At 46.3% G+C, this 27,785-nt stretch overlaps 1 protein-coding gene across 2 annotated transcripts in view; it reads left to right on the forward strand.

Annotated features, from left to right (window-relative positions):
* Nucleotides 1–27,785, forward strand: part of PDCD6IP (programmed cell death 6 interacting protein) — a 1,152,781-nt gene that overhangs the window by 267,619 nt on the left and 857,377 nt on the right. For both annotated transcript variants that reach the window (XM_069613187.1, XM_069613188.1), the window contains exon 8: nucleotides 11,017–11,239. In XM_069613187.1, the coding sequence (XP_069469288.1) occupies nucleotides 11,017–11,239 (223 nt within the window). The remainder of the gene's footprint in view (nucleotides 1–11,016; nucleotides 11,240–27,785) is intronic.

A 27,785-nucleotide genomic window follows, 5' to 3' on the forward strand; every position in this document is an offset into this window, starting at 1 on the left:
GAGTCCAGCAATACATAAGGGAAAAGCATTATACAGAGTCTTCAATATTAACGTGCCACGCATTCAAAGACTATAAAGACAAAAGGTGTCCAGAAACTCACCGCTCGTGCAGATAACGACGGTAACCATCCTCTGAATTCAAGAGGCCAATGTTTCACCAGTGAAGGAACTGGCAACGGCACCCTGCACCAGACGCAGATGGAGAGCCCAGCATTCACCTATCTAAGGTGAGCACGTTGACCTGGGGGGGGGGGCTCTACAGAAAAGCTGGGAAGAGAGAGAGAGAGAGAGAGAGGGACATTCAACTACCCAGGCCATTAACCCCCATATTCTTTCACCTGCAGAAACCTCACTCTTCGAGTTCGACACACAGTGCAAAGAGGTTCGACCCCAGAAGCCAATCGAGTCCTGCACATCACTTTTCGAGTCACAGACACCTTCCTGCCAAGACCCGCGCCTCCGTGGGAATCAGGCGAGCGTTACACTGGGCTTCTCCCTCAATTTAAAGAAGTCACAAATGATACCATCGCAGAGACTCCAGTTCATAGGAGCGATCCTGGACACTTCCCTGGGAAAAGCCTCGCCACCAGAGGTGAGGGCTCAAGATATTCTACAGATGGTTACCAAGTTCCAACATGCCCAACGTCTCCCAGCCTTCGACTTTTTGAGGTTGCCTGGCCTCATGGCATCCTGCATTTTCCTAGTGCCAGAGGCTCGCCTGAGAATGAGATCCCTCCAGTGGGCACTGAGGACTCAGTGGTCACAATTCTCAGGGAGAATGACAGATCTTCTTCAGGTTCCCGACAGAGTAGCTCGAGACCTTCAGTAGTGGGCCTGTCAGGAGAACATTCTGAAAGGAGAACAGTTTTGGCAACCCTGGCCGGAGATAACAGTAGTCACGGATGCCTCACTCACGGGGTGGGGAGCCCACGCCAACGTCTTGACCATCAGCGGTTGTTGGTCTCCATCGGAGTCCAGACTACATATCAACTTGTTAGACCTGAGAGCCATCAGACTTGCGCTGAAGGCGTTCCTGTCAGCTGTACAAGGGAAGAACGTCCTGATAATGACGGACAACACGGTGGCCATGCATTACCTCAACAAAAGAGGAGGCGTAGGATCACTACCCCTGTGCAGAGGCGATGCAGCTCTGGTTTTGGGCAATCCAAGAAGGAATCTCTCTATCGGCAGTTCACCTAGCCGGAGAGAAGAACTTGACAGCGGACGCTCTGAGCAGGCAGAGCAGTCTCCCACGAGTGGGAGCTAGCTCAGGAAGTCCTTCAAGAGATCTTCGCCCTTTGGGGAACCCCTCAGGTAGATCTGTTCGCCACCAGCCTGAACAGGAAATGCGACCTGTTTTGCCCAAGGGAATTTCCCCCGAGAGGAGCTCTGGGAGACGCGTTCATAGTGGACTGGGAGTTTCCGCTTCTGTACGCATTCCCACCGGTCCCTGTCATTCCTCAAATGATCAGGAGGTTGAGAAGATTCCGGAGAACCATGATCCTAATTGCCCCGGATTGGGCCAGGAGAACGTGGTACCCGGACCTTCTAGACTTGTCCATCTGCCCTCCAATTCGACTTCCACTCAGAGAAAACCTACTCTCACAGAAGGGAGGTCAGGTTCTCCATCCAGACATCAAAACCCTCAACCTTCACGCTTGGCTTCTGAAAGGCTGAGGTACAAGGATTGGGACCTCCCTGATGATGTTATGGAGGTGTTGCTTTCGGCAAGGAGGCCAGCAACAAAGTCTTTATACCGCTGCCGTTGGAACAGATTTTGCAGCTGGTGTAGAGAACAGAATATCGACCCTTTTTCATGTGGTACACCAATGGTTTTGTCCTTCCTACTATATTTGGCAAATTCAGGCCTTCAAGTTGGCACCATTAAGGGCTATCTCGCAGCGCTATCCATCTTTAAGCGCACTGCGGAAGAACCATCCTATTTCAAATTACCCTTGGTAATACAGTTTCTAAAGGGGTTAACCAATGTTTATCCCCCAAGACCGTTCCAAGTTCCCCTATGGGATTTAAACTTAGTACTAACTTTCCTGTTGGGCACACCTTTCGAACCACTCCATTCTTGTTCGTTAAGATTCCTTACCCTTAAAACTGTTTTATTAATAGCACTTACATCTGCTAGAAGGGTGAGCGAATTACAAGCTCTTTCTTGTAAACCCCCTCACACAATATTTCACAAATACAAAGTTGTCCTGCAAGTGAAGCCTAATTTCCTCCCAAAGGTGGTTTCTGAATTCCATATCACTCAGAAGATTACCCTACCATCTTTCTATCCTCCTCCTCACCCGGGGAAAGAGGAAGAGAGGTTACACAGGCTAGACCCTAGAAGGGCTTTAAGTTTTTCCATCAGTAGACTAGCCAGGATAAGACAGGCAGACCAGCTGTTTGTAGGTTACTAAGGTCACAAGCTGGGGTTACCAATAACTAAGCAGACCATTTCCAGATGGATCATTTTAGCCATTCTGGAATGTTATAAACTGGCAGGGAAAGAGCCCCCTCAAAACTTTAGGGCTCATTCGACCAGAGGTATTGCAGCTTCATCGGCCCTCAAAAGAGGCGTGCCGGTTAAAGACATCTGTGCGGCCGCTACATGGTCGTCTGTCCATACCTTTACACGTTTTTACAATTTGGATTCCTCCTCCAGTCAAGAGACTAGGTTTGGAAGGGCTGTACTGCATTCTATTCATCAATAGAAGACCGTGTGAAGTCAGTACTCCCTCCTCCAATAATCGAATACTGCTATGGGAGCCTATCTAAGATGAGGAATACGTCGGAGGACACAATCCCTTCGAAGAACAAGTTACTTCTTACCTTGTAACGTTCTTTCGACGGGATGTTCCTCCGACGTATTCCTCATCGGCCCTCCCATCCATTCCCGCAGTTCTACTTCCCGTGTTGTTGCAGCTTACGCTCCTTCAGGGTGATTAGTCTAGTCCAGAAAGTATTATTGTAGGCTACAAAACAGAACTGAGCAACGGACGCTGCGCGCGGCCTTTATAGGCAGGATGACGTTGACGTCGTTACGGCGGCTGTCGAGGGGCATCGACTCGGAGGACGTCGACGCGCAGCGCCCTCTAGAGAGAAAAAAATTTCCGAGGCCAGCAGAGCTGGAAGGAGATATCCAAGATGAGGAATACGTCGGAGGAACATCCCGTCGAAAGAACGTTACAAGGTAAGAAGTAACTTGTTCGTCTATTGATGCTGACCTGAAGACAAGCCCTCCCCCTGGACCAGTCAAGCCTATTCCAGTTGGGCTTTTCTAATTTGAACCAATGGATTCCACCCCTCCTGACCCCCCCCAAAGCACATGCTGGTTACTCTTCTTTTAAAAAAGCCTCATCTTGACCCACCATAGGTGGGTAACTACAGGCCTATTTCCTTGTTGCCGGTGTTGATGAAGCTTATGGAGGCTGTGATCACCCAGCTCTGTTCTCATTTCTTGTAAATAATTCTTTGCACCACTATCCATCAGATTTCAGGCCCATGATGGGCATGCAGTCTGCCATGATTTCACTGCTTCAGGCCTGTGGAGTGTTGATTCTTCTTGACCTCTTCGTGGCCTTTGATACAGTGGATCATGGAATTCTCCTGGGCCGTCTGAAGCAGGTGGGGATTTCAGGGGTTCCACTGGCATGGTTCGCTTCGTTCCTTTCAGAGCGCTCAGACTTTTCAAGCCTGTCGTTCCTCTTCATCCTCTCTCCCTTGTGGGGTGCCCTAAGGTTTGGCTCTGTCCCCACTTTTGTTTAATCTTTATTTACGCCCACTGGCAGACCTTATTTTGGAGTCTGGGTTTCACTTTTACATGTAGGCTGACTATACACAATTGGTGTTTCGTCTCACCTCCCCCCTACTGAGCCCCCTCATAAATTGAGAGATTGCCTATCCATTATAGGCAACTGGATGTCTTCTAATTGATTGAAGCTCAATGGGGGAAAAAAAACAAAGTGATCGTGTTTGACCACCAGATGGAGACTAGTACTTGGCGCTCACAATTCTGGTCAGATACCCTTAGCCCATGCCCTATAGCTAGCACATCCCTAAAAAGCTAAATGGTGAGGCTTCTCGCCACTGGCTCCTGCAAAGTCCAGATTGCAGCAGTCTGCAGTACTGGTTTTGGGAAAAAGTACTTGAGAAAGTTTCTCCCTGCAGACTGCCAGACGAAGGTAGTCACTTCGGCAATCATAGGATTACTGAACTAGTGTCGCAGGGTCTACATGGGGCAACCGAAACAGATGCAGCGGCTGCTAGTACTCCAAAATTAAGCGGCTAGGCTAGCCTTAAGTGCATCCAGACGGACTCCTTCCGCTGGCCAGTTAGGAAAACATCACTGGTTGCCGGTTAAGGCCCGAGATGAGTTTAAAACTGTCACGCTTCGGGCTCGTCACGAGACAGGATCAATTTATTTGAAAAATAAACTCGAGCGTTCCCGCCCTGTTAGGTAAGGATTGATGCATTCACACGGTATCACTACATAATATCCCCAACAAAAATATTGCTGTAGATGTGGCAGTTTGGTTCACCATAGGCAATATTTTTGGGGGGGATATTATGTGGGAGTAGGTGTTGCGGGGGTGTCCCCCGCACAATAATAAAATGATACGGGCGTTGCAGGGGTGAACCCTGCAGGATCCATGTGTGACTTTCACCACAAAAATATGGTGATATTTTTGCATCGTGATTTTTATGCGGCGGAATTAAACACATTGAACCATTCACACTGTGTGAGACTACACATGTATTTGCTTGGTATTGGGTAACCCACCTTTTGGTATAGGTCTGTACTACACAAGTTGGTAGTGTGAGTGAGCAGCCAGGCCTATCTCAAGAGGGGTAAATGTGAGCTGTAGAGCTGTACAAATGAAATTCGTACATTTAAGTAGCCAAGTAAGACTTACACACAAGGTTTTAGTTATAAAAATAGTTATTTATTTAACTTCAATTTTTAAATTGGCGTTCTTTAAAAAGGCAATTCATGTTACAAGGTAAATATACTTTAAAATTACTTTTCAGAACAAGGTAGTGGATAATCTGTGGATATGCTTCTTACACAATTCCTACATCCTGCGGACACTTCAATAACAAGGACAGTAATGGCATTTATATATCACACCAGTTATACTATGCAGATTCTGAGGTTGCAGAAGGGAAAGGTTTAGAGAAGGAAAAGGTTAAAAAGGTTCTCAGTAAATGTGAGGACAACTAAATCTTCCAATCGTATCTAGACAAGCCTTTCCCAGCAGCAAGTCTACAAGAAGTTACCAGGGACAAACAATATCAAGGTCAATGAGCTAGAAGAGTCTTCAGGCAGCCAGGGCATCCAAAGTCAATTGGAATACAATTTGAGGCACTTCTTAGATCAGAAACCGTCTTGCACAAAGTTAGAGAGTTTGTGTTTCCAGCTCGGGGATATCTGAAGATGGTTTCAGTTTGAATGTTAGGCAAGATTGTATGCCGTAACCTTTGGTGCACTACAACAACCTTGACCACCTGGCAATAGGAACCCAACCTTTGGTATAAGTCTGTACTACACAGGTTGGTAGCGTGTAGCACAGCCAGGCTTTCTGAAGAGGGGTCAATGTGAGCTGTAGGGGAGTTACACACAGATTCATTGACATGTATTCAAATAAACTTACACACAATGTTTCTTGCTGAAACAATTCTTCATTTATTTAACAGTCGGTTAGAGTAAGCCTTTTTCAGAAGGGGCAATATACAGAAACACTCAAATTTACTTCAAAAACAAACACTATATAAATCAGCAAGTACCCATTTGGGATGGCCCACAGACACTACCGACACCCTCAGGTGACCTCAATAGTTAGGGTGCTGGAGACATTAATATATCCCTGTTGTATTTAGAATCAGATTTAGGAATATGTCAAAAGGAAAGGGGTTATTAGGACAAAACAAGAGATCAGATAATAATTCTGAAGAAGTTAAGTACTTTCGGTAACCCCAATGCAAAATTAGTTCACCCCTTCCTGGAAGGAAGACACAACACCTAAGCAGAGGAGAGAAGAGTCATTCAGGGAGCTTGGCCAGCCAATGTTAAGTTAACGAAAGTCAAGGTGAACTGAAGCACTTCTTGCAGTTAAGTTAAAGTTAGAAGTCTTTGTAGAATAAGAAGAAATTCAAAGTAGAGCCACAAGCTGATTAGGCTTGTGAGGTAGAGAAGCTGTCAGCAACTCTACAGAGGCAACCGAGACAAGTCTCCGGGGACAAGCAAGGTGGTGCAACAAGAGGTAAGTTCTGTCAGACAGTACCTTTAGGTTGAAGAAAAGTGCGGCAGATGACTTTTGTTCCTGGGCAGCTCTGCAGATCCTGGTGTTCCTGGGCCTCAGTCGTGGGGACAAGAGCGAGGACTTCTGGGGACTCCTGCTCTGCAATGGGATAGTCCATGCTCGCAACCGGCAATCTTCAAACAAGTGGCACTTCGGTGTTTCAGCTCCTCACATCTACCGCAAATAGTAACACTGTGGTTCCTGGCTGTCTAGATGGACTTTCCTTGCATCTGGGGTCCTGCACTCTGTTGAGGGGGCTCAGGCTTGGTCAGTCCTGCTTCCTGGGAGTATCTTTCTGGAGCTCTTGGCCAACTTAAAAGCAACACACACAATCTGGTGTTCCTCTTCCTGGATATTCCGTTCCAGCAGCAACTGCAGTGTAAATTCAACCAGCTCCGAGAGGATGTCCAGGTTGCTTACTTTGGAGTGATTGGTCACAGAAATTCAAGGGACAAGTCGTCTTTTCAGGGGCTTCAGTCAATACGAATTTGGAGTATCAGCACAGCAGCAGGGCTTCACCGGGCAAACCAATCGTCCACGAGTTGCAGGAGGCATCCTCTTCAAGTTCTTCTTCCAGTGGTCGACTCTGCCTTCCAACCCAAAAAGCCTCGCCTTTTATGCAGGTATCTCCCATTAATTCCAGATTAGTAGTCCGTCACCCAGCAGGGTGGCTGTTCATGCTGGACAGCCAGCCAGCCAATCACTTAAGAGTGCATTGCTGTCTCGTAGGAAGCCAAGCACAGCGAGTTTCAGGCAGCTCCCTTGCTTTCTGCCCCCGCCAGACACCTTGGAGCCAGAGGCGGGCTTCACTCGTGAATCCCGCCAGAGGCAAAATGAATAGAAACCAAACCTGGTTTGGCGTGCAGAGTAAATCTCAAGAAGGACCTTTCCACAAAGAAATGGTGAAAAAAGACGGGGTCCATTTTGACAAAAATGGCACTTTTGGGTGCTTTACTGCAGCTGCGAACGTAGCCTGCAGTAAATACACACCACGGTAGTTAAAAGTAAACCACTGCCACCAGCCATTCATCGAGGAAAGGGTAACATAAAATTGTTACATGAGAAACTAGACAAAGGGGATACTAAGTAGCCCCTCCACACTCTATTGTAAGATAGTGTGTGCTGGCTCTAGAAAGTTACAAATGTAAGTAAAGTAAATTTCACTTTACTGCTCTTGGAAACAGTAGTTTAGCCAAGAGAAGGTATTTAAACCTTTGGGAAATCTGGAAGACTTCCCTGTGTTACTGCACTGAAGGTGCTGTGTGACAATGTAAAAGATGCCTATGGAGTTTGTCAGACTCCACAACCAAAAACGCAGAAAATGCATCAAATTCCCAAAGTTCAGCAAAAGAGCTGGGTCTCTAAGGTGGGAGGAATTTAGCACTAAACTGAAAATTCTCCTGAAAAAATGTGTATGCTATCCTCCGTGCTTTCTTCAAGACTGTAATGTTGAAAGCGATGTGGTCTCAATGTTGACACAAGCAAGACAGAGCACTGTATTGATGACGGTCCCACACACAATCAGCCCAAGACACACCGAAGCATTAGAAGGAACACTCCCTTCATCCCACCATGGAGTCCATGTGTATGCGGAGGATAGCATACACATTCAAACAAACCATGTTCAGATATCCCGAAGCTGTAAAACACAAAACGTGTCGACTTTTCAAGTGTGCTGATAATAAGTACAACACACCAAGTTACCTTAATGACTAACCTCACCACATCGTTGTATTCTTTGTCCTATAGCGTGCAATTGATTTGAACTTGCTAGAAATGCAGTTGGACTCTGATCAATGTGTTTTAAAATTTTTGGATCAGATCTATACTACTACCTGTTCTTTAACTTTGGAGTGATCATACTTCTGTCCCGTTGTTGGTTCCTATCTGTACCATATTGTGTTAAAGGGTGGGGTGGTCTGTACTCAATTGTATCTTGTTATGATTGAGTAGTCCCTCATGAGTCCGCTCCCCAGATAACAAAAAAAGCGGGTCTTCAGCCATATTACATACTATATAAAGAAGTGCCTGAGCTCCATAGACATTGGTCCAATTGACTTTGGTGTCCTGGCTCCCTGCAGACTCTTCTAACCTATTGACCCTGGTTCTAACTGTCCCTCATAGGTGGTGCATAAATTTAACTTGTATTGCTGGGAATTATCTAGTCTAGACTTCATTGGTAGATTGAAAAGTATTCACATGGTCTGAGAACCGGTTAACCTTTTTTCTTCCCTAACCTTTTCCACAACCTCAGAAATGCATTAAGTACAAAATGTGATATAGCCATGCTAACCATTAGCAACCACTAGTAATTGAAGTCAACTCGGGGTGTAGGGAGTGTATGTGAGGCATCTTAAATCTGAGGAAGTGTTATGAAGTGCATTTTTATTGTTGCATATTGTCCTTTGTAAAGAAGGCTTATTTAAAACTGACCGTTTAAATAAATATTTGTTGCTCACCACACCAAGGATCCGTAAATTGGAACCAGACCTTGAAGACAGAAGTGGTGGAGTCTCGACCTCAGCTACCCTGATTTCATTTCAGTGAATCAGGCTTCCTCAAGAAGAGGGGCTCTTTGTATCCATCTGCTGTGTTGATAAGACAGACTGAGGTATCAGTCAAATAAAAGAGCGGGGTAGACACACACACCGCTAGACCAACAGCTGAAAAGAAACCACAGAAAGGGTTATACGCGGTACAGATAAGAATAGCAATTGTAGGACAATCAACAATTCATGAATACCTGAATAACAAGTTGGTTGGAGTAGCAGAGTATGTACAGAGCTTAGAAGGACAATGCAAAAGACAATAAGGAACTAGCTTAACTGACTTAAGGACTCACCTTGAACCCTAGAGAATGCACAACTAACCTGGAAGCAGATGGTTGAGGAGCAAAAGGGAAATCCTGTTGGAAAAAAGACAACGATGGGAGAAAATAATAAACAGGGAAGTTGGTGAGGGAGGATACACCCGAACGGCTCAAGGGACGCACTAGGTATGGGTTGGTGCAAGTAACTGGAAAGCGTCCTGAACTGCACTTGTAAGATGAGAGTACAAATCCAGCACAATGTCCAAGGTAACGTGTATTTTTTTTTTCACAGCAAGTGTAGGCAGTGTTTAGCCAAGAACAATCACAGGAAGCAATGACAACAGTTTGAAATGAAGGCACACTTACTGAAGGCAATTATTGCCAGGGGATGATCGCTCCGATATAGCCCTTGTGGAAGGAACCAAAAAGCTACGGAGCGTAGATAAACGACTTCTGACAGCCGCCAACAATCCAGGAAACGTTCCGAGTCATAACAGCATGTAGAACCAAATTCAACAGGGCAATCCGCAAGCAGTCCGAGTGGAAGGCAAAGCCGAAAACCAGGGAAAATACGTTGGAAGGTCTGAAGAAGGAAATTAGCTTGGGGGCTAAACACGTAAGGGTACGTGTAAACTACAATTAGCAGCACCGAGCCCCGAGAGGAACTGGGTTAAGAAGGCAAGGGGCGGAGCATCGGCGCTGTGCGTGTGTCGGCTGACACGGCCGATACCGGCGTCCGTCCAGTCTCCATGGAAACCGATAACGCTGCCACACCAATGTCTTTCCCTGGACTGTGAGCTGGTGTAAATGCCAAGGGAGACTGGCGAGAGCAGCGCTGCCGGCGCGTAACAATATTTTACTAGAAAACCTAGAGTATAAGTGTTATTTGGATACTTCAAATTGTGAATCTGTGTTGCATCTCTACAGCTCACACTTACCCCTCTTGAGATAAGTCTGGCTGCTAAGTCACTCTACCAACTTGTGCAGTACAGACCTATACCAATAGGTTGGGTTACCTGTTACCAAGAGGACAAGGCTGGTGTTGTCTCCCACAGGGTTACTGCATCCTATCTTACATAACAGTCACAGCAGCAGAGAGAAGGGGGATACTAAATATCCCTTTGGCACTCCACTGAAGGTGGTGTTTGCCAATCTCTCAGACTATAGAGTTTAGAACTGTAGTTGACTTAAGGATATAGGAAAAGGAATCTTAAAGTAGGACCCAAAGGGTTGCCAGCAGCACTGCCCATTGGGAGCTGCGTGCTGTAGTTGTAGAACAGATAACTTTGAGAGCTATGGAGCACTCAGACTCCCTAGTACAGGTAGAATACAAAGAACAGTGTTCCAAAAGACAGAGCCCATAAGAATCAATGAGTGGAAAAGGCTCTACTCATTCAGGATTAAAAGAAAAAGGTCCAAAAGGCCAGCAAGAAGTGCTGGGGGTCTCACAATAATAAATCTCCCTAACAGAAAAATAAGACACTACTCCCTCCCCACCCCCACACTACTGCTTTCTAAATAATGCCTTCATGATTCATACATTAAAAATGGCAGCTTGCCAGATCACACTTTTGTTCTCTATTTTTTTGTTTTTAGATCTTAATCCTGTCACTGGCTTTCTTTTTTATTTCATACAAAATGGTGTTCTACATTTTCTCAACTGAATCAGTTAGCGTTTTGTGCTTCGATTTTTATTTTTTTGAGCATTTGGTGTATTGGAAAACTATATAACATTTATAGGAGGACTAAAGAGCTTTCTTGTCTACAAAGGTTAACCACAACCTCCTTTCTTATTGTGATGGGCGTTAAAGTGTTATATGCAAATAAGCGTTAATGATTATGTGGTAGGCTTCAATCAAATATATTGGGCAGCTGCTAAATTTATAATTATATCTATTGTGATTTTAGCATGCAGCAGAGTTGGTGAAAACGGTGGCCTCTCGGTATGATGAGTATGTGAATGTAAAAGATCTAGCTGACAAAATCAACCGGGCCCTCACAGCTGCAAAGAAGGATAATGACTTCATATATCATGATCGGGTTCCTGATGTTAAGGATCTGGACCCCATCGGTAAAGGCACTCTTGTCAAGCCAACGCCAATAACTGTACCTTTGAGCCAGAAATTTGCTGGTAAGTGCCTTTTCCAGAGATTATGCAGGCTTTAAATCATATTTAAAAAACAGCTGATATTGCCCTCTAATTTAAAAATGTATATGTAGCTGCAGGTTTGTATTTCCCACAACTAAATGCTATAGATTGATTTTAGCTGCTAATACTTTCCTAATAAACATGAATGAAACCTAGTGTTTTTTTTTTTTTTTTTTTTTTTAAACAAGAGGATGGTGGTGGTCTTGCACAAAAGCTTGTTCCAAAGTAGAATCTATATGAGGAAGTTCGCAGCCGAGGAGGATTTGTATGTTCCCCGTAGGACATTTTGAGAATATCGACTCTGTAGTACTTTCCTAGCAAAACATTCCTACAATTCTGAATATGAAATTCTGAAGACAGCTCTGCAGGAAAACACATGATATTTTAGTACTTCAAATGATATGTCTTTCAATCTACATATTTAATTTACACACTGGACTTTCTTTGCCTCAACAACTCATGAATATGCACATCAGAATAGTTCACTCCATAGAAAAAATAAATGGATAGTTAGCACATGTTTATGCCCTTCCCTTCGGATGAAAAACAATTGTATCTCATTTCAAGTAGAAATGACCCCAGTGTTGCATATTGCACAAGGCAATGTAACACATGTTTCATGTACTTATTAAGAAAATATACTTCGAAGAACCAGGGAGTAATGTACAATCAGAATTTCTCTTGTATGCCTAGATGCTGCTTACCACATGCTGGATTTCCTGCAAAGCACATATGGAGTGTTGCACAAATATTTCAGGATACTGCTACTATGGACTGTCTGAAATACTGCTTCAATGTACTGTTTTGTTTTCAGACTTTCCCCATGTTCTGCTCCTTGTGCCAGCCTGTCAGTTCCTCTTAACATGCCAATTGCTGAATTGCTTCCAGTTAACCCCATTGTACTGCATCTTTGCTCACAGAAAGTGTCCATACCAGTTTCATATTGTCTATAGAATATTGCCATTCCAGTTTCCATGCATCCTTGCTATATGATCAAGCCAAGTATGTTCCAATGCCACATTGCTGCGCCATGCAAATTAAGACTGTATTACAACTATAGTTTTATGGCTCTCAGAAAATTACCCTGCCAGTATGTCATTGCCTGCAGAAACTTGCTGTTTTAAGATGCCTCCATAAATTTCACTTCCAGTTAGTGTCGATTTCCATGTTTGTGCGAAATTCTGTCCACCTGTGAGCCCCCCAGCACTTTTTACTGGACTCTTGGATTTTTTGACTGATTCTCCTGAGTCAGTGTTGGACTTCATAAAACTGATCTCTTGGGATTAGTGACCCAACTCTTAATATAGGCCTCTACTACTCAAGTCGGTAGAGTGCCTCAGCAGCCAGACTTCTCTTGGGAGAGAGTTGTGAGCTGTAGAGCATTACAAAGAAATCAGTTAATGCAGAGATCGATTAAAATAAACCTACTTAGTTATTTATGTTTACATTTGTTAAGTGCGCAAACCCCAAAGGCATCTAGGCGCTGTTATAACCAGTTACTTTCCCTTAAGGAGAGAAACGGGGGTGGGAGGGCAAACAGGGAAGGAAGAAAATGGAGTTTTAAGAGGCTCAGTAGTCATAGGTGTCAGACGAAGAGCCAAGTTTTGAGTGCTTTTCTGAAAGACCAGTACGATATTTCTTCTCTCAGGTGTGGTGGGAGCGAGTTCCATGGGTGGTAGCTATGGCAGAGAAGCTGGATCCTCCACATTTGGCGCACTTGGATGTGGGCCCGACAAGCCTGTGAGCGTAAGCTCTTCTGGTGGGTCTGGAGGATTGTACTTTAGTGAAGCTTTGAGAAGGGTAAAGGTGTGCTGAGTTAGATGGGCATCGTTCAGTGATAGAGAGAGTTTTGAAAATGATCTTTTCCTTGATGGGAAGCCAATGGGCCATCTTGCCTCAGATATGCTCTTGTTTCGGTGTATATGGAGGGCTGCTCTGATGGCGTGGTTTTGGATTACTTCTAGCTTGTGGATGTTGTGTGCGGAGGTGCCAGCGAAGAGAGCATTGCAGTAATCCATTCAGGCTCCTATGATAGCTCTTGCGATGGTGAGGCAGTTGTCCTGGTCAAGGAGTGATCTGGCTGTGTTGATGAGCTTCATTGTGTACGCTGCTGAGGTCGCAATGGTGTTGATTTGATGTGTGAGGGAGAGGGTAGAGATGAGGTTGACGCCTAGAGTTTTTTTCTGAAGCGGACACTGGTATCATAAGGTTATCAATTATGAAGCTGGCATATTGTCAAGATTTTTTAGTACAGATGGTGGCACGACCATCAGGAGTTCATCTTTTCGTCATTTAAGCATAGTCCGTTGCCTGCCATCCAAGCCTGGATGACTGAGTAGATCTAATTGAGGGACTGGGTATCCTCTAGGTAGGTTCCAGTGAGGGGAGCAGGATTTGTGTGCCAGTGGCATAATTGCTGTAGGTGATGCCCTTGGGGTCTAGGAGGTCAAAAAAGGGCTTTGTAAATATGTTTTAAAGTGTCGGAGAGACACAGGAGCCTTGAGGAACACCACAGGAGTTCGGGGAGGGGGTGCACATACTACTTCAGAGAACACCCTTATTGACCGGTCGACAAGGAAGAAGGCTATCCAAATGTGGCTTCCTTTGAGAAGTTGGCCGCTTAGGTGAGGTGCTGGCAGAGAATGCTATGTTTCACTAGATCAAATGCGTTGGAGAGATCTAACAGTATTAGGAGGGCTGGGTTTGTGTTTCTCTGATGGAGTCAAGTTGATTTTTAAGGTTGAGCAGGGCAGATTCGGTTCCATGGCCCGGTCCAAAACATAACTGACGAAGCCCTAGAATTTCGTTAGATTCAAGCTAGCGTTGCATTTGCAAGTATGCAAGTATGACCCCTCTTGAGATAAGCCTGGTGTTAGGCAAGATTGTATGCAGTACCCTTTTGGGTGCACTACAACAACCCTGACCTCCTGGCAATAGGAACCCAACCTTTGGTATAAGTCTATACTACACAGGTTGGTAGCATGTTGAGCAGCCAGGCTTATCTCAAGAGGGGTTAATGTGAGCTGTAGGGGTTTCACAGATTTACAGTGACAAGTATTCAAATAAACACTTACACACTAGGTTTCTTGAATAAACAATTATTAATTTATCAGTCAGTTATAATAAACCACCTTCAGAAAGGAGCAATATAACAGTAACACCCAAATATACTTCACAAAATACACACTCTTGATATCTCTAAATCAGTGAATACCCTTTTGGGATGGCCCACAGACGCAACCTACACACTCCGGTGACTTCAATAGCTAGGGTGCTGGGGACATTAATATATCACTGTTGTATTTAGAATCATTTAGGAGTAAGTCAAAGGAAAAGGTTATTAGAACATACAAGAGACAATAAATATTCTTAAGCAGGCAAATACTTTCAGATCCCCCAAGAAGTCATTCAGTGGAACAGGCTAAGCCAAAGTCAATGGGCAAAAGTCTATATGAGCTGAAGCACTTCTTTCCAGGTAAGTAAGAAAAGTCTTTGCACAATGTTTTAGAAGTCTTTGAAGAAAAAGAATCATCAATGTACGGCCACAAGCTGTTAGACTTGTGAGTAGTTGAAGATACAAGCAACTCTACAGCAAGAGAGTTCTCTGACTTTTACAGTACCTTTTTGTATTGAAGAAAAAGTGCAGCAGATTAATTCTGTTCCTCAGCAGTTCTGCAAATCTCACTGTTCCTGTGCCTCAGTCGTGGGGACAAGAGTGAGGACTTCTGGGGACTCGTACACTGCAATGGGACTGTCACCGATTGCAATCGGCAATCTTCAAACAAGTGGCTGTTCGGTGTCTCTGCTCCTTGCGTCTACCGCAAATAGCAACACTGTGGTTCCTGCCTGTCGAGATGGGCTTTCATTGCTTCTGGGGTCCCGCGCTCTGTTGAGGGGGCTCAGGCTCGGTCAGTCCTGCTTCCTGGGAGTACAGAGGATCTTCCTGGAGCTCTTGGCCAGCTTAAAAGCAACGCACACAATCTGATGTTCCTCTCCCTGGCATTTCGGTTTCCAGCAGCAACTCTGTGGAAAGTCCACCAGCTCCGAGAGAATGTCCAGGTGCTTATTTTGGAGTTGATTTGGTCCCACCAACTCAAAGGGAGAAGCCGTCCTTGCAGGATATTCTGTTGATAAGAATTTGGAGTTTCAGCACAGCAGCAGGGCTTCACCGGGCAGACCAATGGTCCAGGAGTTGCAGTAGGCGTCCTCTTCACGTTCTTCTTCGGTTCCTTCTTCCAGTGGTAGACTCTGCCTTCCAAGGCAAAAGCCTCGCCTTTTATTCAGTTCTCTCCCATTCATTCCAGCCTAGCTGTCCTTGCCGGATAGCCAGCCAGCCAACCACCACAGAGTGCATTTGAATCTCCTAGGAGATTATGCACAGGGTGTTTCGGGCACCTCCCTCACTTCCTGTCCCCGCCAGACAACCTGGAGCCAGAGGCAGGTTTCACTTGTGAACCCCGGCAAAGACAAAACGAACAAAGGGATCAAACCTGGTTTGGCGCGCAGAGTAAATCTCAAAAAGGCCCTTCCACAAAGAAATGGGGGGGAAAAGAAGACTGGGGCCATTTTGACAAAAAAGCCACTCCTGGGTGCTTTACCGTGGCTGCAAACTCAGTCCGCGGTAAAATCCCATAATGGTCGTAAAAAGTAAACCACTGCCACCAGCCATTCAGTGAGGAAAGGTTAACATAAACATGTTATGAGAAGCTAGACAAAGGTTTAAGATAGCATTTGCTGGGTCTAGAAAGTTACAAATGTAAGTAGTCAATTTCACTTTACTGCTCTGGGTAACAATAGTTTATCCCAGAGAAAGTATTTAAACCTTTGGGAAATCTGAAAGACTTCCCTCTGTCACTGCTCTGAAGGTGCTGTGTGACACAATGTAAAGATGATGCCTATGGAGTTTGTCAGACTCCACAACCAAAAGAAACAGAGTTCAAAATCACATTAAAATACATGAGTGGTAAAAAGGGTCTCACTCTCTCCAGGTAAAAAAATAAAGCCCTCAAAATCCAGAAAAGTTGCTGGGTGTCTCTGTGGTAGAGGGAATAGGCACATTTCTGAGAATTCTCCCTAACAGTGGCGTTGTCAAAATAAAAATGCCTATACTAAGAAAAACCTATTGCCAATTCCTTACAACTAATTACAGAAAGAGTGTGGGATATGGTATCAAAGTAAAGTAAATAGTGTTCAAATAATAAGTCAGGATGTGATTGTCTTGAGGTCTCCCTTCCCCGCGATTTTTGCGCGGGACAAGGTGGGACTTTGGAGCCTCTCCAGCATGAGCTGACAGTTCCGTTCCAGCTATCGGGTTCTTCAAGAGGCCTGATGTATTCAACGTTGGTGGGGTACAGGGCAGGTTTTGTCGATGGCGAAATTGGCTTCGCAGCCAAATTGACCATCGCGAATTCGGCCGCGACTAATTTGTTCCACGGGCAAAACATATACATCCATGACTTCACCCCTGGGTCCCCCTCTTCCGGGCGCAGACTTTTTATTTGCATTTTTTTTTTTTAAACCGCGCTCACATCCCGGGGGCATTGACTCTTCACAATATTGCTTTCAATGATTTCACAAAAAAGTTTCTTTCATAGTGAACTTTGGGTGCTAGCGTTTCAACCCTGGATCTCCCTCGACCGGTTTCGGGTTCCAACCCACTCGTCTCTCAATACTTCTCGCTTTCATAAAATCTCAATGTCTTTTTAAACAGGTTTCCCTCTGCAGGGTTCACTCTCGCCGACCTTGGCGATATGCAGTTCATGTAGTAACTGTTCACTCTGCAGGATTCACTTCCCTTACTTTCTCAACAGTTTGTCGGTCAAAAACTTTAGATTGTACAGGAATTTTGCTCGACCTCCATCTTGGCGGCTCTCCTACGACCTTCTGGTATCTATAGTGTTAATAAACATGGGATCGACCAGGGTTTCTTGAGTCAGCACCCACATGGTGCCAGGTTCCCTCTGCAGCTGGTCTTCTCTTACCACTTTTACAGTTCTTTGAACTCTTCCCCAAATGCCAATTTGCGACTTTGATTCAACACAGCCAGGTTCTTATCGGTTCTCTCTGCGACTCAACGGCTGCGATGAACTGCTTGGCTTTCCTTAGATCTGGAGTCAAGGCCGGTATCACGGTAGCAGGAGTGTCCCTCGCTCCGGCTTATCAGCGTAGGCACGCTCTGTGTACCATTGACATCTGTTGCAATAAACTTGGTGATATTTTCCACAGCCTTACGATTCCTTCTGCAGAGATTTTGCGTGTCTGAGTCGAAAAGGGCAAGGTCGTGTCTCGCCTAGTCAGCCTCTCAATATTTGCTGCCTTTCTCATCCTTTTTAACTGCCGGGTCTTGGATAGCTGTCTCGTCTTGCCATCTGCCTCGCTCGTCTTTTGTGCTCCAGCTGGTATCCCTGTGGAGAAGGGAAACGGGCCCTCAGGTGTGCGAGATTCAGGTCTTTTACCTGACTTTGCCTGACCCAGGTATTGAGACACATCAGGAAAACAGCCCTGGTGTTAGTCTGTTGTCTTTCGTATTGTGCGATGTGGGAAAAGGGGGGGAGGGGCAGTGTTTTGCAATGTCCTATGTGGTAGGATGGGGAAAAGGTGTCAAAAGGGGAGGGATACTGCGTCTCTCCCATTGGTGTCCCGCTCCAACTCCCCATCCAGATGATCCTCCCTCACTGGTCCACGCCCAGGAACTGGATCGAATAGCGATGGCCGTGTCCTGGCCACCTGGATGACTGATCCCCGGGGATTAGCTAGGGAGACACCTTCGGGTTTCACACAGGTGTCTACAGCCAAAAAGAGTTTAGAATTCCTCACTGTCTCATGAACTCAAGCACTGATTTTGGATCTGAGAAGAATCTTGTTTTCCAATATACCACTATCCAGCATTTTGCCGGAAGTAGCATAGCACATTTGAAGCCGGTTTATGGTCTTTACATTGAATCCCAACCATCAAAAATCAAATCCATAGAAAAAAATACAACAAAAATAAATGCATCAAAATGCTATCTTTTACATTTAAAAGTACATTTCCATCGAAACTTGTGTCCATTCCTATATTCTATGGACAAGTTTCGATGGAAATGTACTTTTAAATGTAAAAGATAGCATTTTGATGCATTTATTTTTAATGTTTAAAGATTTCAGGACTGGACAGCTCCATGTAACATTTTCTTTATTGGGGGTTATGGGGGCATTAGCAAATCCAATTAAATATATTCAATGAGTGCATTTCGATGGAAATTACTTTCAATGAATACATTTCGTTGGATTTCAATAAGATGAAGCCATTTTCGATGGATCGTCCAGATACGATTGAAGCCATGTTGATGTAGTCTTTTTTGCTTCCTGAAACCATTTCCAAGACTATTGCAGTAATTTCCCTTCTGATCGGTGAGAGGGCAGGAGCCTGTCTCCCTCGCAGTATCAACGCCAGCTGCTTTGAACGGCCCCCACCACGACGACACTTTAAGTTCCGCGGCTGATGCCCCTGCCATATTTCACCGCTATACTTCATTGATCTACGTCGCAAGTAAGATCATATCAGTCTGACCTTATTGCGAGATTTGATATATTTTATCCAACGTGCCTGTGGAAAGCGAGCGCCTCCTGTTCCAAAATGGGAGGTGCATTGCGGCACTGAAGCGAGGCCGCTTCTGGTTGCCAGGTAACCTCCCAGCTCTTGATCACACCCCCAGCACCGGCAAGCAGAAGCCGGCTGTGGGAGAAGGCCTGGGAAAAGGCCCTATTAGCGCACTGGTATTGCACAGTGCGGATATCCCTGACCCCACTTGTTAGGTGAGCTTTACTGTTTGTGTATCAACAACCCCCCTCTCCCGCCAGCTACAAAAACTACTTGACGACTAAAAAAAAAGCTGCGCTTTGTCTTTCCTACTGACTGCCGCCCTTCATGTTTATATACTGAAGGTAGCCCACACTGCGAAATCCCAGTACCACCTATTTCCAATTTACTGTTGTACATGCTGTTTATATTATTGCATACGCTGCCAAATTGGTTGATGGCTACACACTGTGCCTTAATTTGCTGCTGTTCATTTGTGCCCACATTGTTGGCTGCACACCATGTCTATATGGCAAAAATTGATGATCACATTGCCTAGCATACACGATTTTTGACTAAAGTTGCGGCTTACTCTGCCTAGCATGTCCCCATTTTTGCTAAAAATTGATGTTTATAATGTATGGTAAACACTAAGACGGACTCAGTTTTATATATGTAACCTGTGGCACACCCTCTGTGATCCTGCCACACTATCCTTATACTTGTAATGATAACATACCGACCCAGAGTTACGCCACTCTAACCAATAGACACCAGTAAGCCATGCACTAATATGCTCCTACTGCATACACCACGCAACGTGCCTATACACGCACAAACATTAGCAAAACCTAACCCAACCATCACTACTAGGTCAGAAGGTAACAGACCACGACCACTCTCCAATCACTGCAACCCAATAGCCACACTGTCTCCTCCTTTGCCCACTAATAACACCCTCGCCCCAACCAAAAGCAAACTCTTATTATTATTATTACATTATCCACTCAGCAGTGTCAACCAACTACCATGCCCCAACCAATACATGACGCCAACTCAGCCTCCTCATCTTGTTCCAAAGGAACATTCATTCAGGTAGGAGGTCTAGCTCGACTACGTTGCCCTAGACATAACCCATTACCATGTCCCACACCATTCCTACCCAACACTCCAGCCTTTGCCATGGCACAAGCGACAGCCACCATATTCCACATCACCCTTCATTTGACAGGCACAGCCCGATACCTCAGACTCTTCTCTAGAACTTATAAGCCCACCAGAGCCACAAGACCCATCCAAGGTATTGCCAGAAATTGTAGTCTATCTGCTCTTACCACCAATAACACCACTCACACCACAGCCTACAGACTCATAGCCAAGGACAAAAAACATGACACCCCCCCACCACTCCCAGTCCTAGTACCACCCACCCTCCACTCCCCAAATCAATCACAAGGACACCAGTATCGAATATAAACATCAGAAAACCCACTACCTGCCACCACAGCCAGCCTCTATCATGCCCACCAGCTGCTCCCAGCCAACTACAGAATCACTAAGAGGCGCATTACTCAATGTTGGATCATTAGGTGCCCACGCCATTGATAAACATGACCTCATTCTGAAACATAAATTAGACTTCCTAGCTCTAACTGAAACATGGCTTCATACAGCATCAGGCTCACTCATCACACTAGCACTACCACAGAATTATACATTACTCAGATCAGATCGTCAGGAGACCACCAGTGGTGGAGTCGCTATCATAGCTAAATCCCCCCCGCCCCTCCAATTTAGAGAATGCACCACAGAAAGCCTAGCAGGCTATGAACTTCTCACCCTCAAGCTTACCACCGACCCCAAAACCACATTTAATTTTCTAGTAGTATACAGAGCTCCCAGTTCCACCAACCATCCTGACCTAGAATTACCTCTGCTCTTCGCTCCTATACTGAAAACAAACACTGGGTTCATACTTCTAGGAGACATCAACTTAGGATTTAATGACCAAACCGACATTAAAGCTTCAGCCTTCCACAATGCTTTACTCGAAATGCAATTCAAGCAAATGCTCCATGCTCCCACACATTCTAAAGGCAGGATCCTGGATTGGATCCTGACACTAAACTCCACAATACTTATAGAAGACATCTTAGAAATGACCTGGACTGATCACCGGCTTATCAGATTTAATGTCATCATACATAAAGACCTCACCCCACTTGCCACCATTGCTCTACCTTCATTAATGCGTGACTCAAGGAAACTAACGCAGGAAAATCTTACCCCACTACTGACTAAACTAATCAACTCGCAGCAACCAGCCGTCATTAATCCAGAGGCTATCTCCCTACATTATCATACCTGCCTAAAGACAGCTATAAATGAAATAGCCCCACTCTAACACCTAAGCCCAAATTAAGTAAAACCTGGTTTAATGATAACCTCAGAACTTAGAGAAACAAAAAGAGCACTAGAACATCTCCATAGAAAAACCCCCAGCAGCGACACCTTAAAGTTCAAAGTATCTCCAAATTATACAAGGACGAAGTATACACCCAAAAAGCTAATTCCTTAAACATGCGCATCACCAATGTCGCCTCAAACAGCAAAGAATTATTGACAATCATTAAGGAACTAGAAACCCCCATACACCCAAGTATAACCATAGTTAATAAAGTTTGGTGTACCAACATTCAGGATACGCTGACCACCAAAATAACCTCCCTGCAAAATGAAATCGACGCACAAAAAGAAATACTAGCAACCAGTACAAAGCCATGTGCCCTGCCCACAGCAGATTCCAACTCAGACACTCCATAATTCCACTTCACTACGGTCACCACAGAGCAAGTACTAAAAACAATAGCCTCACTAAAAACGTCTAATTGTAAAGGAGCCGCATTCCCTGCTAAACTAGTCAAGGAGTGTGCACACACCCTAGCAACTACCATTACGAATTTGGTTAATGCCTCCTTTTTAAATCCAACACCATCCCTCCCAATATTAAAGCGTGGGTCACCCCTCTCCTTAAGAAACCCACTTTAGACCCCACCATCCCCACCAATTATCGACCCATCACCGTCCACTTCCTCCTCAAAATCATTGACAAAATGGTCTACTCTCAAATTCAATCCCACCTTGAAAATAACCACCTGCTAGGCGAAAGACAGTCTGGCTTCCACCCAAGCCATAGCACTGAGACACCATTACTAGATCTCAAAAATCAGATGGACGCTGTCAGGGAATCAGGTCGACTATGCCTACTGTTACTACTTGATCTGTCCGCAGCATTTGATTTAGTAGCCCATTAAAAACTGTCAATCGCTTTGAAGAAATTTCAGCTTTTTTAAAGATGCCACTACCTGGATCGACTCCTCTCAGACCGCACCTCCAGAGTAGCCATAGGTGTGATGTATTTGTATTTATTTAGTTTATATAGCGCTTTACTCCAAAACGCTGCACATTTTAACAGGATACAATTAACATTAACAATATAACAGTAACAGTAGAAGCAATATACAATTGTGAATCAGACCAACAAAACAGTAAATGGAGCAATTAAATTGAAGGGAAGAGGGAGTGTAGTGGAGTAGAAGTGGGAGGGAGGTAGAGGGAGGGGTGGGGAAGAGGAGGAGGAGGAGGGAAGGAAGGGGTAAATGGTGAGAAAGGGGGCCAGGGGGGAGAGGAGGGAGATGAGGAAGGTGATAAGGCAAGGTGGGAGGGAGGCAGGAAAGGGGAGGGGTTTCAAGGTGGGGGATGGAGAAGGAGAGTTTTAAGGCATGTGCAGAATGAGGAAAAGGTGGAAATGGAGCGGAGTGAGAGAGTGAAGGAGTTCCAGTGCAGGGGGGCTAGGAGTTGGAAGGAGCGGAAACGGGATGTGGCACAGGGGGCTGGAGGAACAGTGAGTAGGAAGTGGTCAGCAGAGCGAAGGGAGCAGGAGGGAGTGTAGAAAGAGGGATGCGAGATAAGGGGGAGGAAGACCGTGGAGAGATTTAAAGACCAGGCAGAGAAAATTAAATTTAAGTTGGGCGTGAAAGGGAAGCAGAGATGGAGTCACTGGAGTAGAGGAGATAGAGGGTACGGACGGCAGAGTGGTAGATGCATTTAAGGGGGGCAAGATGAGAAGTAGGAAGTCCCAAGAGTAAGGAGGAGCAGTAGAAGAGGCGAGAGAAGATAAGGGAGGAGATAAAGTTTAGTAGCATGGAAAGTGAGAGAGGGGCAGACTTTGCGAATATTAAAGAGGTGAAAGCGGCAGACACGAGAGGTGAGAGATGTGATGGGGAAAAGGTGAGAGAGGAGTCAAAGTAGATGCCTAAATTGCGAGCGTGGCCAGAGATGGGGAGATTAGAGGGAGGAAAGTGAATGAAAGGAGGAGAGGAGGGAGGGGGAAGATAGTTGGAATGGAAGAAAACTACTTCAGTTTTATCAGTGTTAAGAGCAAGGAAGCGAGAAAACATCCAGTTTTTAATTGCAGTAAGACGGGAAGAGAGTTTAAGGTGGAGGTCGGTAAAGAAGGAAGAGAAGGAAAGGAAGAGCTCAGTATTGTCGGCATAGAAATGGTGAGAAATGCCAAATGAGGAGATGACAGGGGCAAGCAGGGAGGTGTAGCGTGAGAAAAGGAAAGGGCCAAGCACTGAACCTTGGGGTACTCCGTACTCCAGAGGATGGGTTGGAGAGGAGCGGCCTCCCCAGGAAACAGTAAAGGAGCGAGCGGGAGGAGAGTAAGAGGAAAGCCTCTGTTCCTTTAAGAACAGATCCTTTGAATCCAAAGGAGGAACGAGTGTTGAGAAGAAGGTGGGGGGGGATCGACAGTGTCAAAGGCGGCGGATAAGTCTAGAAGAATAAGGAAAGAGGATTGCTTAGAGTGTCGGGCAGAGAGGAGGGAGTGAAGGATGTAAGTGAGGGCAGTTTCAGGAGAGTGTTTAGGACGGAAGCCAGATTGAGAGGGAGGGAGGAAGGAGAGAGAGATTGGTGACAAAGGTTGAGAGCTGCGAGTAGGCAAGTCGCTCGAGAAGCTTGGAGAGGAAAGGGACAAGTGAGATAGGACGGAAGCTAGAGGTGAGCAGGGGATCAGCAGAAGGTTTCTTTAGAATAGGAATGATAATGGCATGTTTGAAAGCAGAGGGGAAGATAGCTGAAGAGAGGCAGGTGTTGAAGGAAGTTAAGTAGGTAATAAGAAGAGGGTAGATCTTCAGTATAAGGAGGGAGGGGAAAGGGTCAGTTGGAGCAGACAAGGGGTGGGCTTTAGAGAGGAGGATGGAAATGTCAGAAAGAGAGACGGGAGAAGTCAGTCATGCAGGTAGGGGGGGGGTAAGAGGAGCAATTGATTTTTTTTTTTTTTTGCAGAAGGGCCAGGATCTTGGAAGAGAAGACATTTGCAAAGTCGGAGGGGGAAAAGGAGGAAGAGGTTGAGGGATCAGGGGTAGGAGGAGAGAGAAGACGAGATTTTGGAAGATGCGGCGAGGGTGGGAGGCTTGGGATTGGAGAAGGTTGGAGTAGTAGGAGCGTTTTGCTGAGGAGAGGCAAGAGTCATAAAGAGAGTGGCAAGAGAAATACAAGGTTTGGTTGGAAAGTGAAGGAGATTTGAGCCAGAGTGTCTCAAGACATCGGAGGAGACGCCGCATGGAGAGAAGTTGAGGAGAGAGCCACGGTTGAGAGGGTTTCCGGGTTGGACGGAAAAAGGAAAGGGGTAAAGTAGATCTAGAAAGGAGGAGATAGAAGAGGAGAGAGTAGAAAGAGCATAATTGGCCGGTAGTGAAGAGAAGTCTTGGAGAGAGGGGAGAAAAGAAGAGCAAGTGTCGAGAAAAACGGAGGGATCAAAGTTGCGAAGGTCGCGTCGTGAAAAGATGGAAGGGGAAGGCTTAGGAGAAGAAGAGAGCGGAAGGGAGAATGAGAGCAACGCAAGGTCAGAGAGAAGGAGAGGAAGTGTGGAGACAGTGGAAGAGGGGTAGGAAGAGTTGAAGATAAGGTCAAGAGTGGAGCCAGAGGGGTGAGTAGGAGAGGAAGGAAGAGGGGAAAGAAGGTAGGAGTCAAGGATGGAAAAAAGGGGAGAGGAGTGAGGGGAGAGGGGAGGTGAAGATTCAAGTCGCCAAGTACAGTTAGAGGAGAGAGAGATATATGATCGAGGTTGTCATAGAAGGAAGAAAGAGGGCCAGGGGGTCGGTATATGATTATAAAGGAGATAGGGTGAGGAGAGGAAAAGGACTTGTAGAGAAATTTGAAGGAAGGAAGGGAAGGGAAGGAGGGGAGGTCGAGGAAAGACATTTGGGATGGAAGAGGAGGCCAATACCTCCGCCACGGCCAGTAGCGCGAGAGATATGAGAGGAGGAAGAGGTGGTAAGGGAAGCGGGGACTGTAGTGTTGTGAGGAGGGATCCAGGTTTCAGTTAGACAAAGGAAATGAAGGTTGAGACGAAAGAACCTGTCTAGGACTGCTGAGGTTTTATTGCAGAGGGATCTAGCGTTCCAGAGAGCAATGTTCAAGATGCTGGAGGGTTGAACAGTGGGGGGGGTAAAGATTAGTGCGGTGAGAGAGGGTAGGAGAAGAACTAGAAGAGTGGCGGAGGGTAATGGACCTGAGGAGGAAGGAGAAGGTGAGTAGGAAAGGAAGGGTGAGGGGTGGTGAGGGCAGTACGAAAGGGATGTGGCAGAACGCATAACAGAGGGAAAGGGAGAGGTATGGCGATTGAGTTAAGTGGTAGGGGGGGGAAGGTAGGAGAAGCGGGAGAATGAAGGGGGAAAGGGAGAGGTGTGTAGGGGAGTCAAATAGGAAGGGGCGAAAGAGACTAGGAGTATCGGTGGAGGGAGTAAGAGCAAGAGGAGAAGTAGAAGGTGGTGAAGTGATGAGAGAGGGTAGGTGGCAAAGAGATCGGCAGAGAGCAGTTGTGGAGGACCACTGCGTCTGTGCAGTTGGAGAAGCTGGTGGTGTCGGGAGGACAGAGGTAGTGGAGGAGTCTGGGTTGACAAGCAGGGGCAGGGAGCCAGCAAGGTCTGGGGACCGTAATAGATAATAGGTTAGTTATGGCTTTAGTGACGAGGCAAGGTACAGTGAGGAGTGGACAACAGGTGGTAGTGAAGAAGCCAGGTAGGCACGAACAGCAGAGTACTGGCTCTGTGTGGAGGACAGGTCAATGGTTGCCCCGAACTGAGGAGTAGGGCAGGCAGAGACACTGTGAACCAGAGATCCTGCTGTAGAGGAGGGCAGGGAGACCGAGGAGCAGTGGAGGAGGGAGGGCAGAGTCTTTGTGGTCGGAGGGCAGGCAAAAGAGGAGACCTGGTAGTTACAGGGACCAGGAACCGAGTGGCGAGCTGGTCGATGGATGTCACGGTCTGAGGAGGGGTGGTGGGTTCTGAGGGCCTTAGTGTAGAGACAGCGCAGGGGGCAGAGCTGGGTTTGGTTGATGAGGGGCCCACAGTGGTATGGGTGTCTCACTCCGTGGAGGAGGGCGGGCAGAGACGCCATAGTCCTGAGGGCCAGTCGTTGATGAGGGCTAGTGGACTCAGAGTCACGGTAAGCCCGCGTTGGAGTAGCGGGAAGAGGCCGCGCAGGGGCCTAGCTGGGATCAGATGAAATGAAGCCCTCCAAGGTCTCAGGGAGGCGGCGGCTCAGCTGCAGAGCCCAGACGAGGTGAGGGAGGATGGAGCGACCACTCCCGCTGCGGAATACCCGACGTCTTTATCCGTCGTGGAGGGCTGGCAGAATCTGCGGCAGGCACAGAGGATTGGGACCCCTGCTGTAGCACGCTGGAAGCCCTTGCCCGCAATGGTGTAGAGGTGGGCAGTGGCTCAGCCGGGGGGAGTCCAGGCTGGGTCGGGGATCAAGAAGTAACAACTCACACCGCAGTATGAAGAAAGCCCCTGCCCGAGGAGGAGGGCGGGCTGACACCACAGGAGTCAGAGGACTGGGACTTCAAGGCCGCTCTGCTAGGCCGAGTTAGGAACCGCCGAAGTGGGGCACGAATTGGTGTGAAGGCGGGCAGTGGTGAACAGATGGGGTCTAGAAGCAGGATGCAACGGCACCCGCCGTAGCACACTGGAGGCCCATGCCTGATGTGGAGGGCGGGCTAGCACAGATGACCGGAGTCAACGCTGCTAGTAGAGCTGGAAGAGGCCTCTCCAAAGAGCCGATCCTGAAGCGGATGGTGTGTAGGCAGGCAGTGGGGACCAGAGGCCCAGGCCCAATGTGGAGGGTGGCTGGGACCCGCCTGTTAGGCAGAAACCTGTGCAGTTCCCTTAGGGATCACTGCAAAAGATTTAGAACTACAGGTGTTAGCAGTAAACCCACTTGGTAGCAGTCTGTACCACCCAGATTTACCTGGTAGCTGTGGCTGAGCAGTCAGACTTCCCTCAAGAAGAGTTAGGCAGTATGCAAAGTATACTCAATAGGCACTCAGATACAATAATACAAGCAAACACTGACCAGAGCTTTGGTATCAAAGTATATAATTATTTATTTATAAACACACAGTTGAAACACACCAGCACTCTTATTGTAAAATATTCTAAGCACAGTTACTATTATGATATATACACCCCTTTTTCCCTTATTAGAAAATCACAGTAAGACACCACTTATTTTCATACAGAGGTGAGCGCTTAACTAGATTGCACTATACTAAGGTTGTGAAAAAGGGAGGGAAAAAGACAGAATATGCAGGATTACACCACTCTACGATTCAGGAACACTATTAGCAAGGCAGAGAGCAAAAAGTCACTGGTGATCCAAAGTCCAAAGGCTGGGCCCACTCTTAGAGCAGAGCACAAATGTGCCCAAGATCACACAGTTACACTAGGCTTAGAAAGTCTTGCAGAGGGTTCAGTGAAGAGTTTAGAGAGGCTTAGAAAAGTTTAGCCAGGGTGTCCCAGACTAACCCAGGTTCGAAAGCCGGGGGCTAAATCTACCCCGTACAGTCGGTTGCAAGGAAAGCCAGGCGGGACACGGTACCTTAAGTGGGAAGGATCCTCC

This window comes from Ambystoma mexicanum, chromosome 5p (assembly GCF_040938575.1).
Source record: "Ambystoma mexicanum isolate Mex_15411 chromosome 5p, UKY_AmexF1_1, whole genome shotgun sequence".
Taxonomy (NCBI): domain Eukaryota; kingdom Metazoa; phylum Chordata; class Amphibia; order Caudata; family Ambystomatidae; genus Ambystoma; species Ambystoma mexicanum.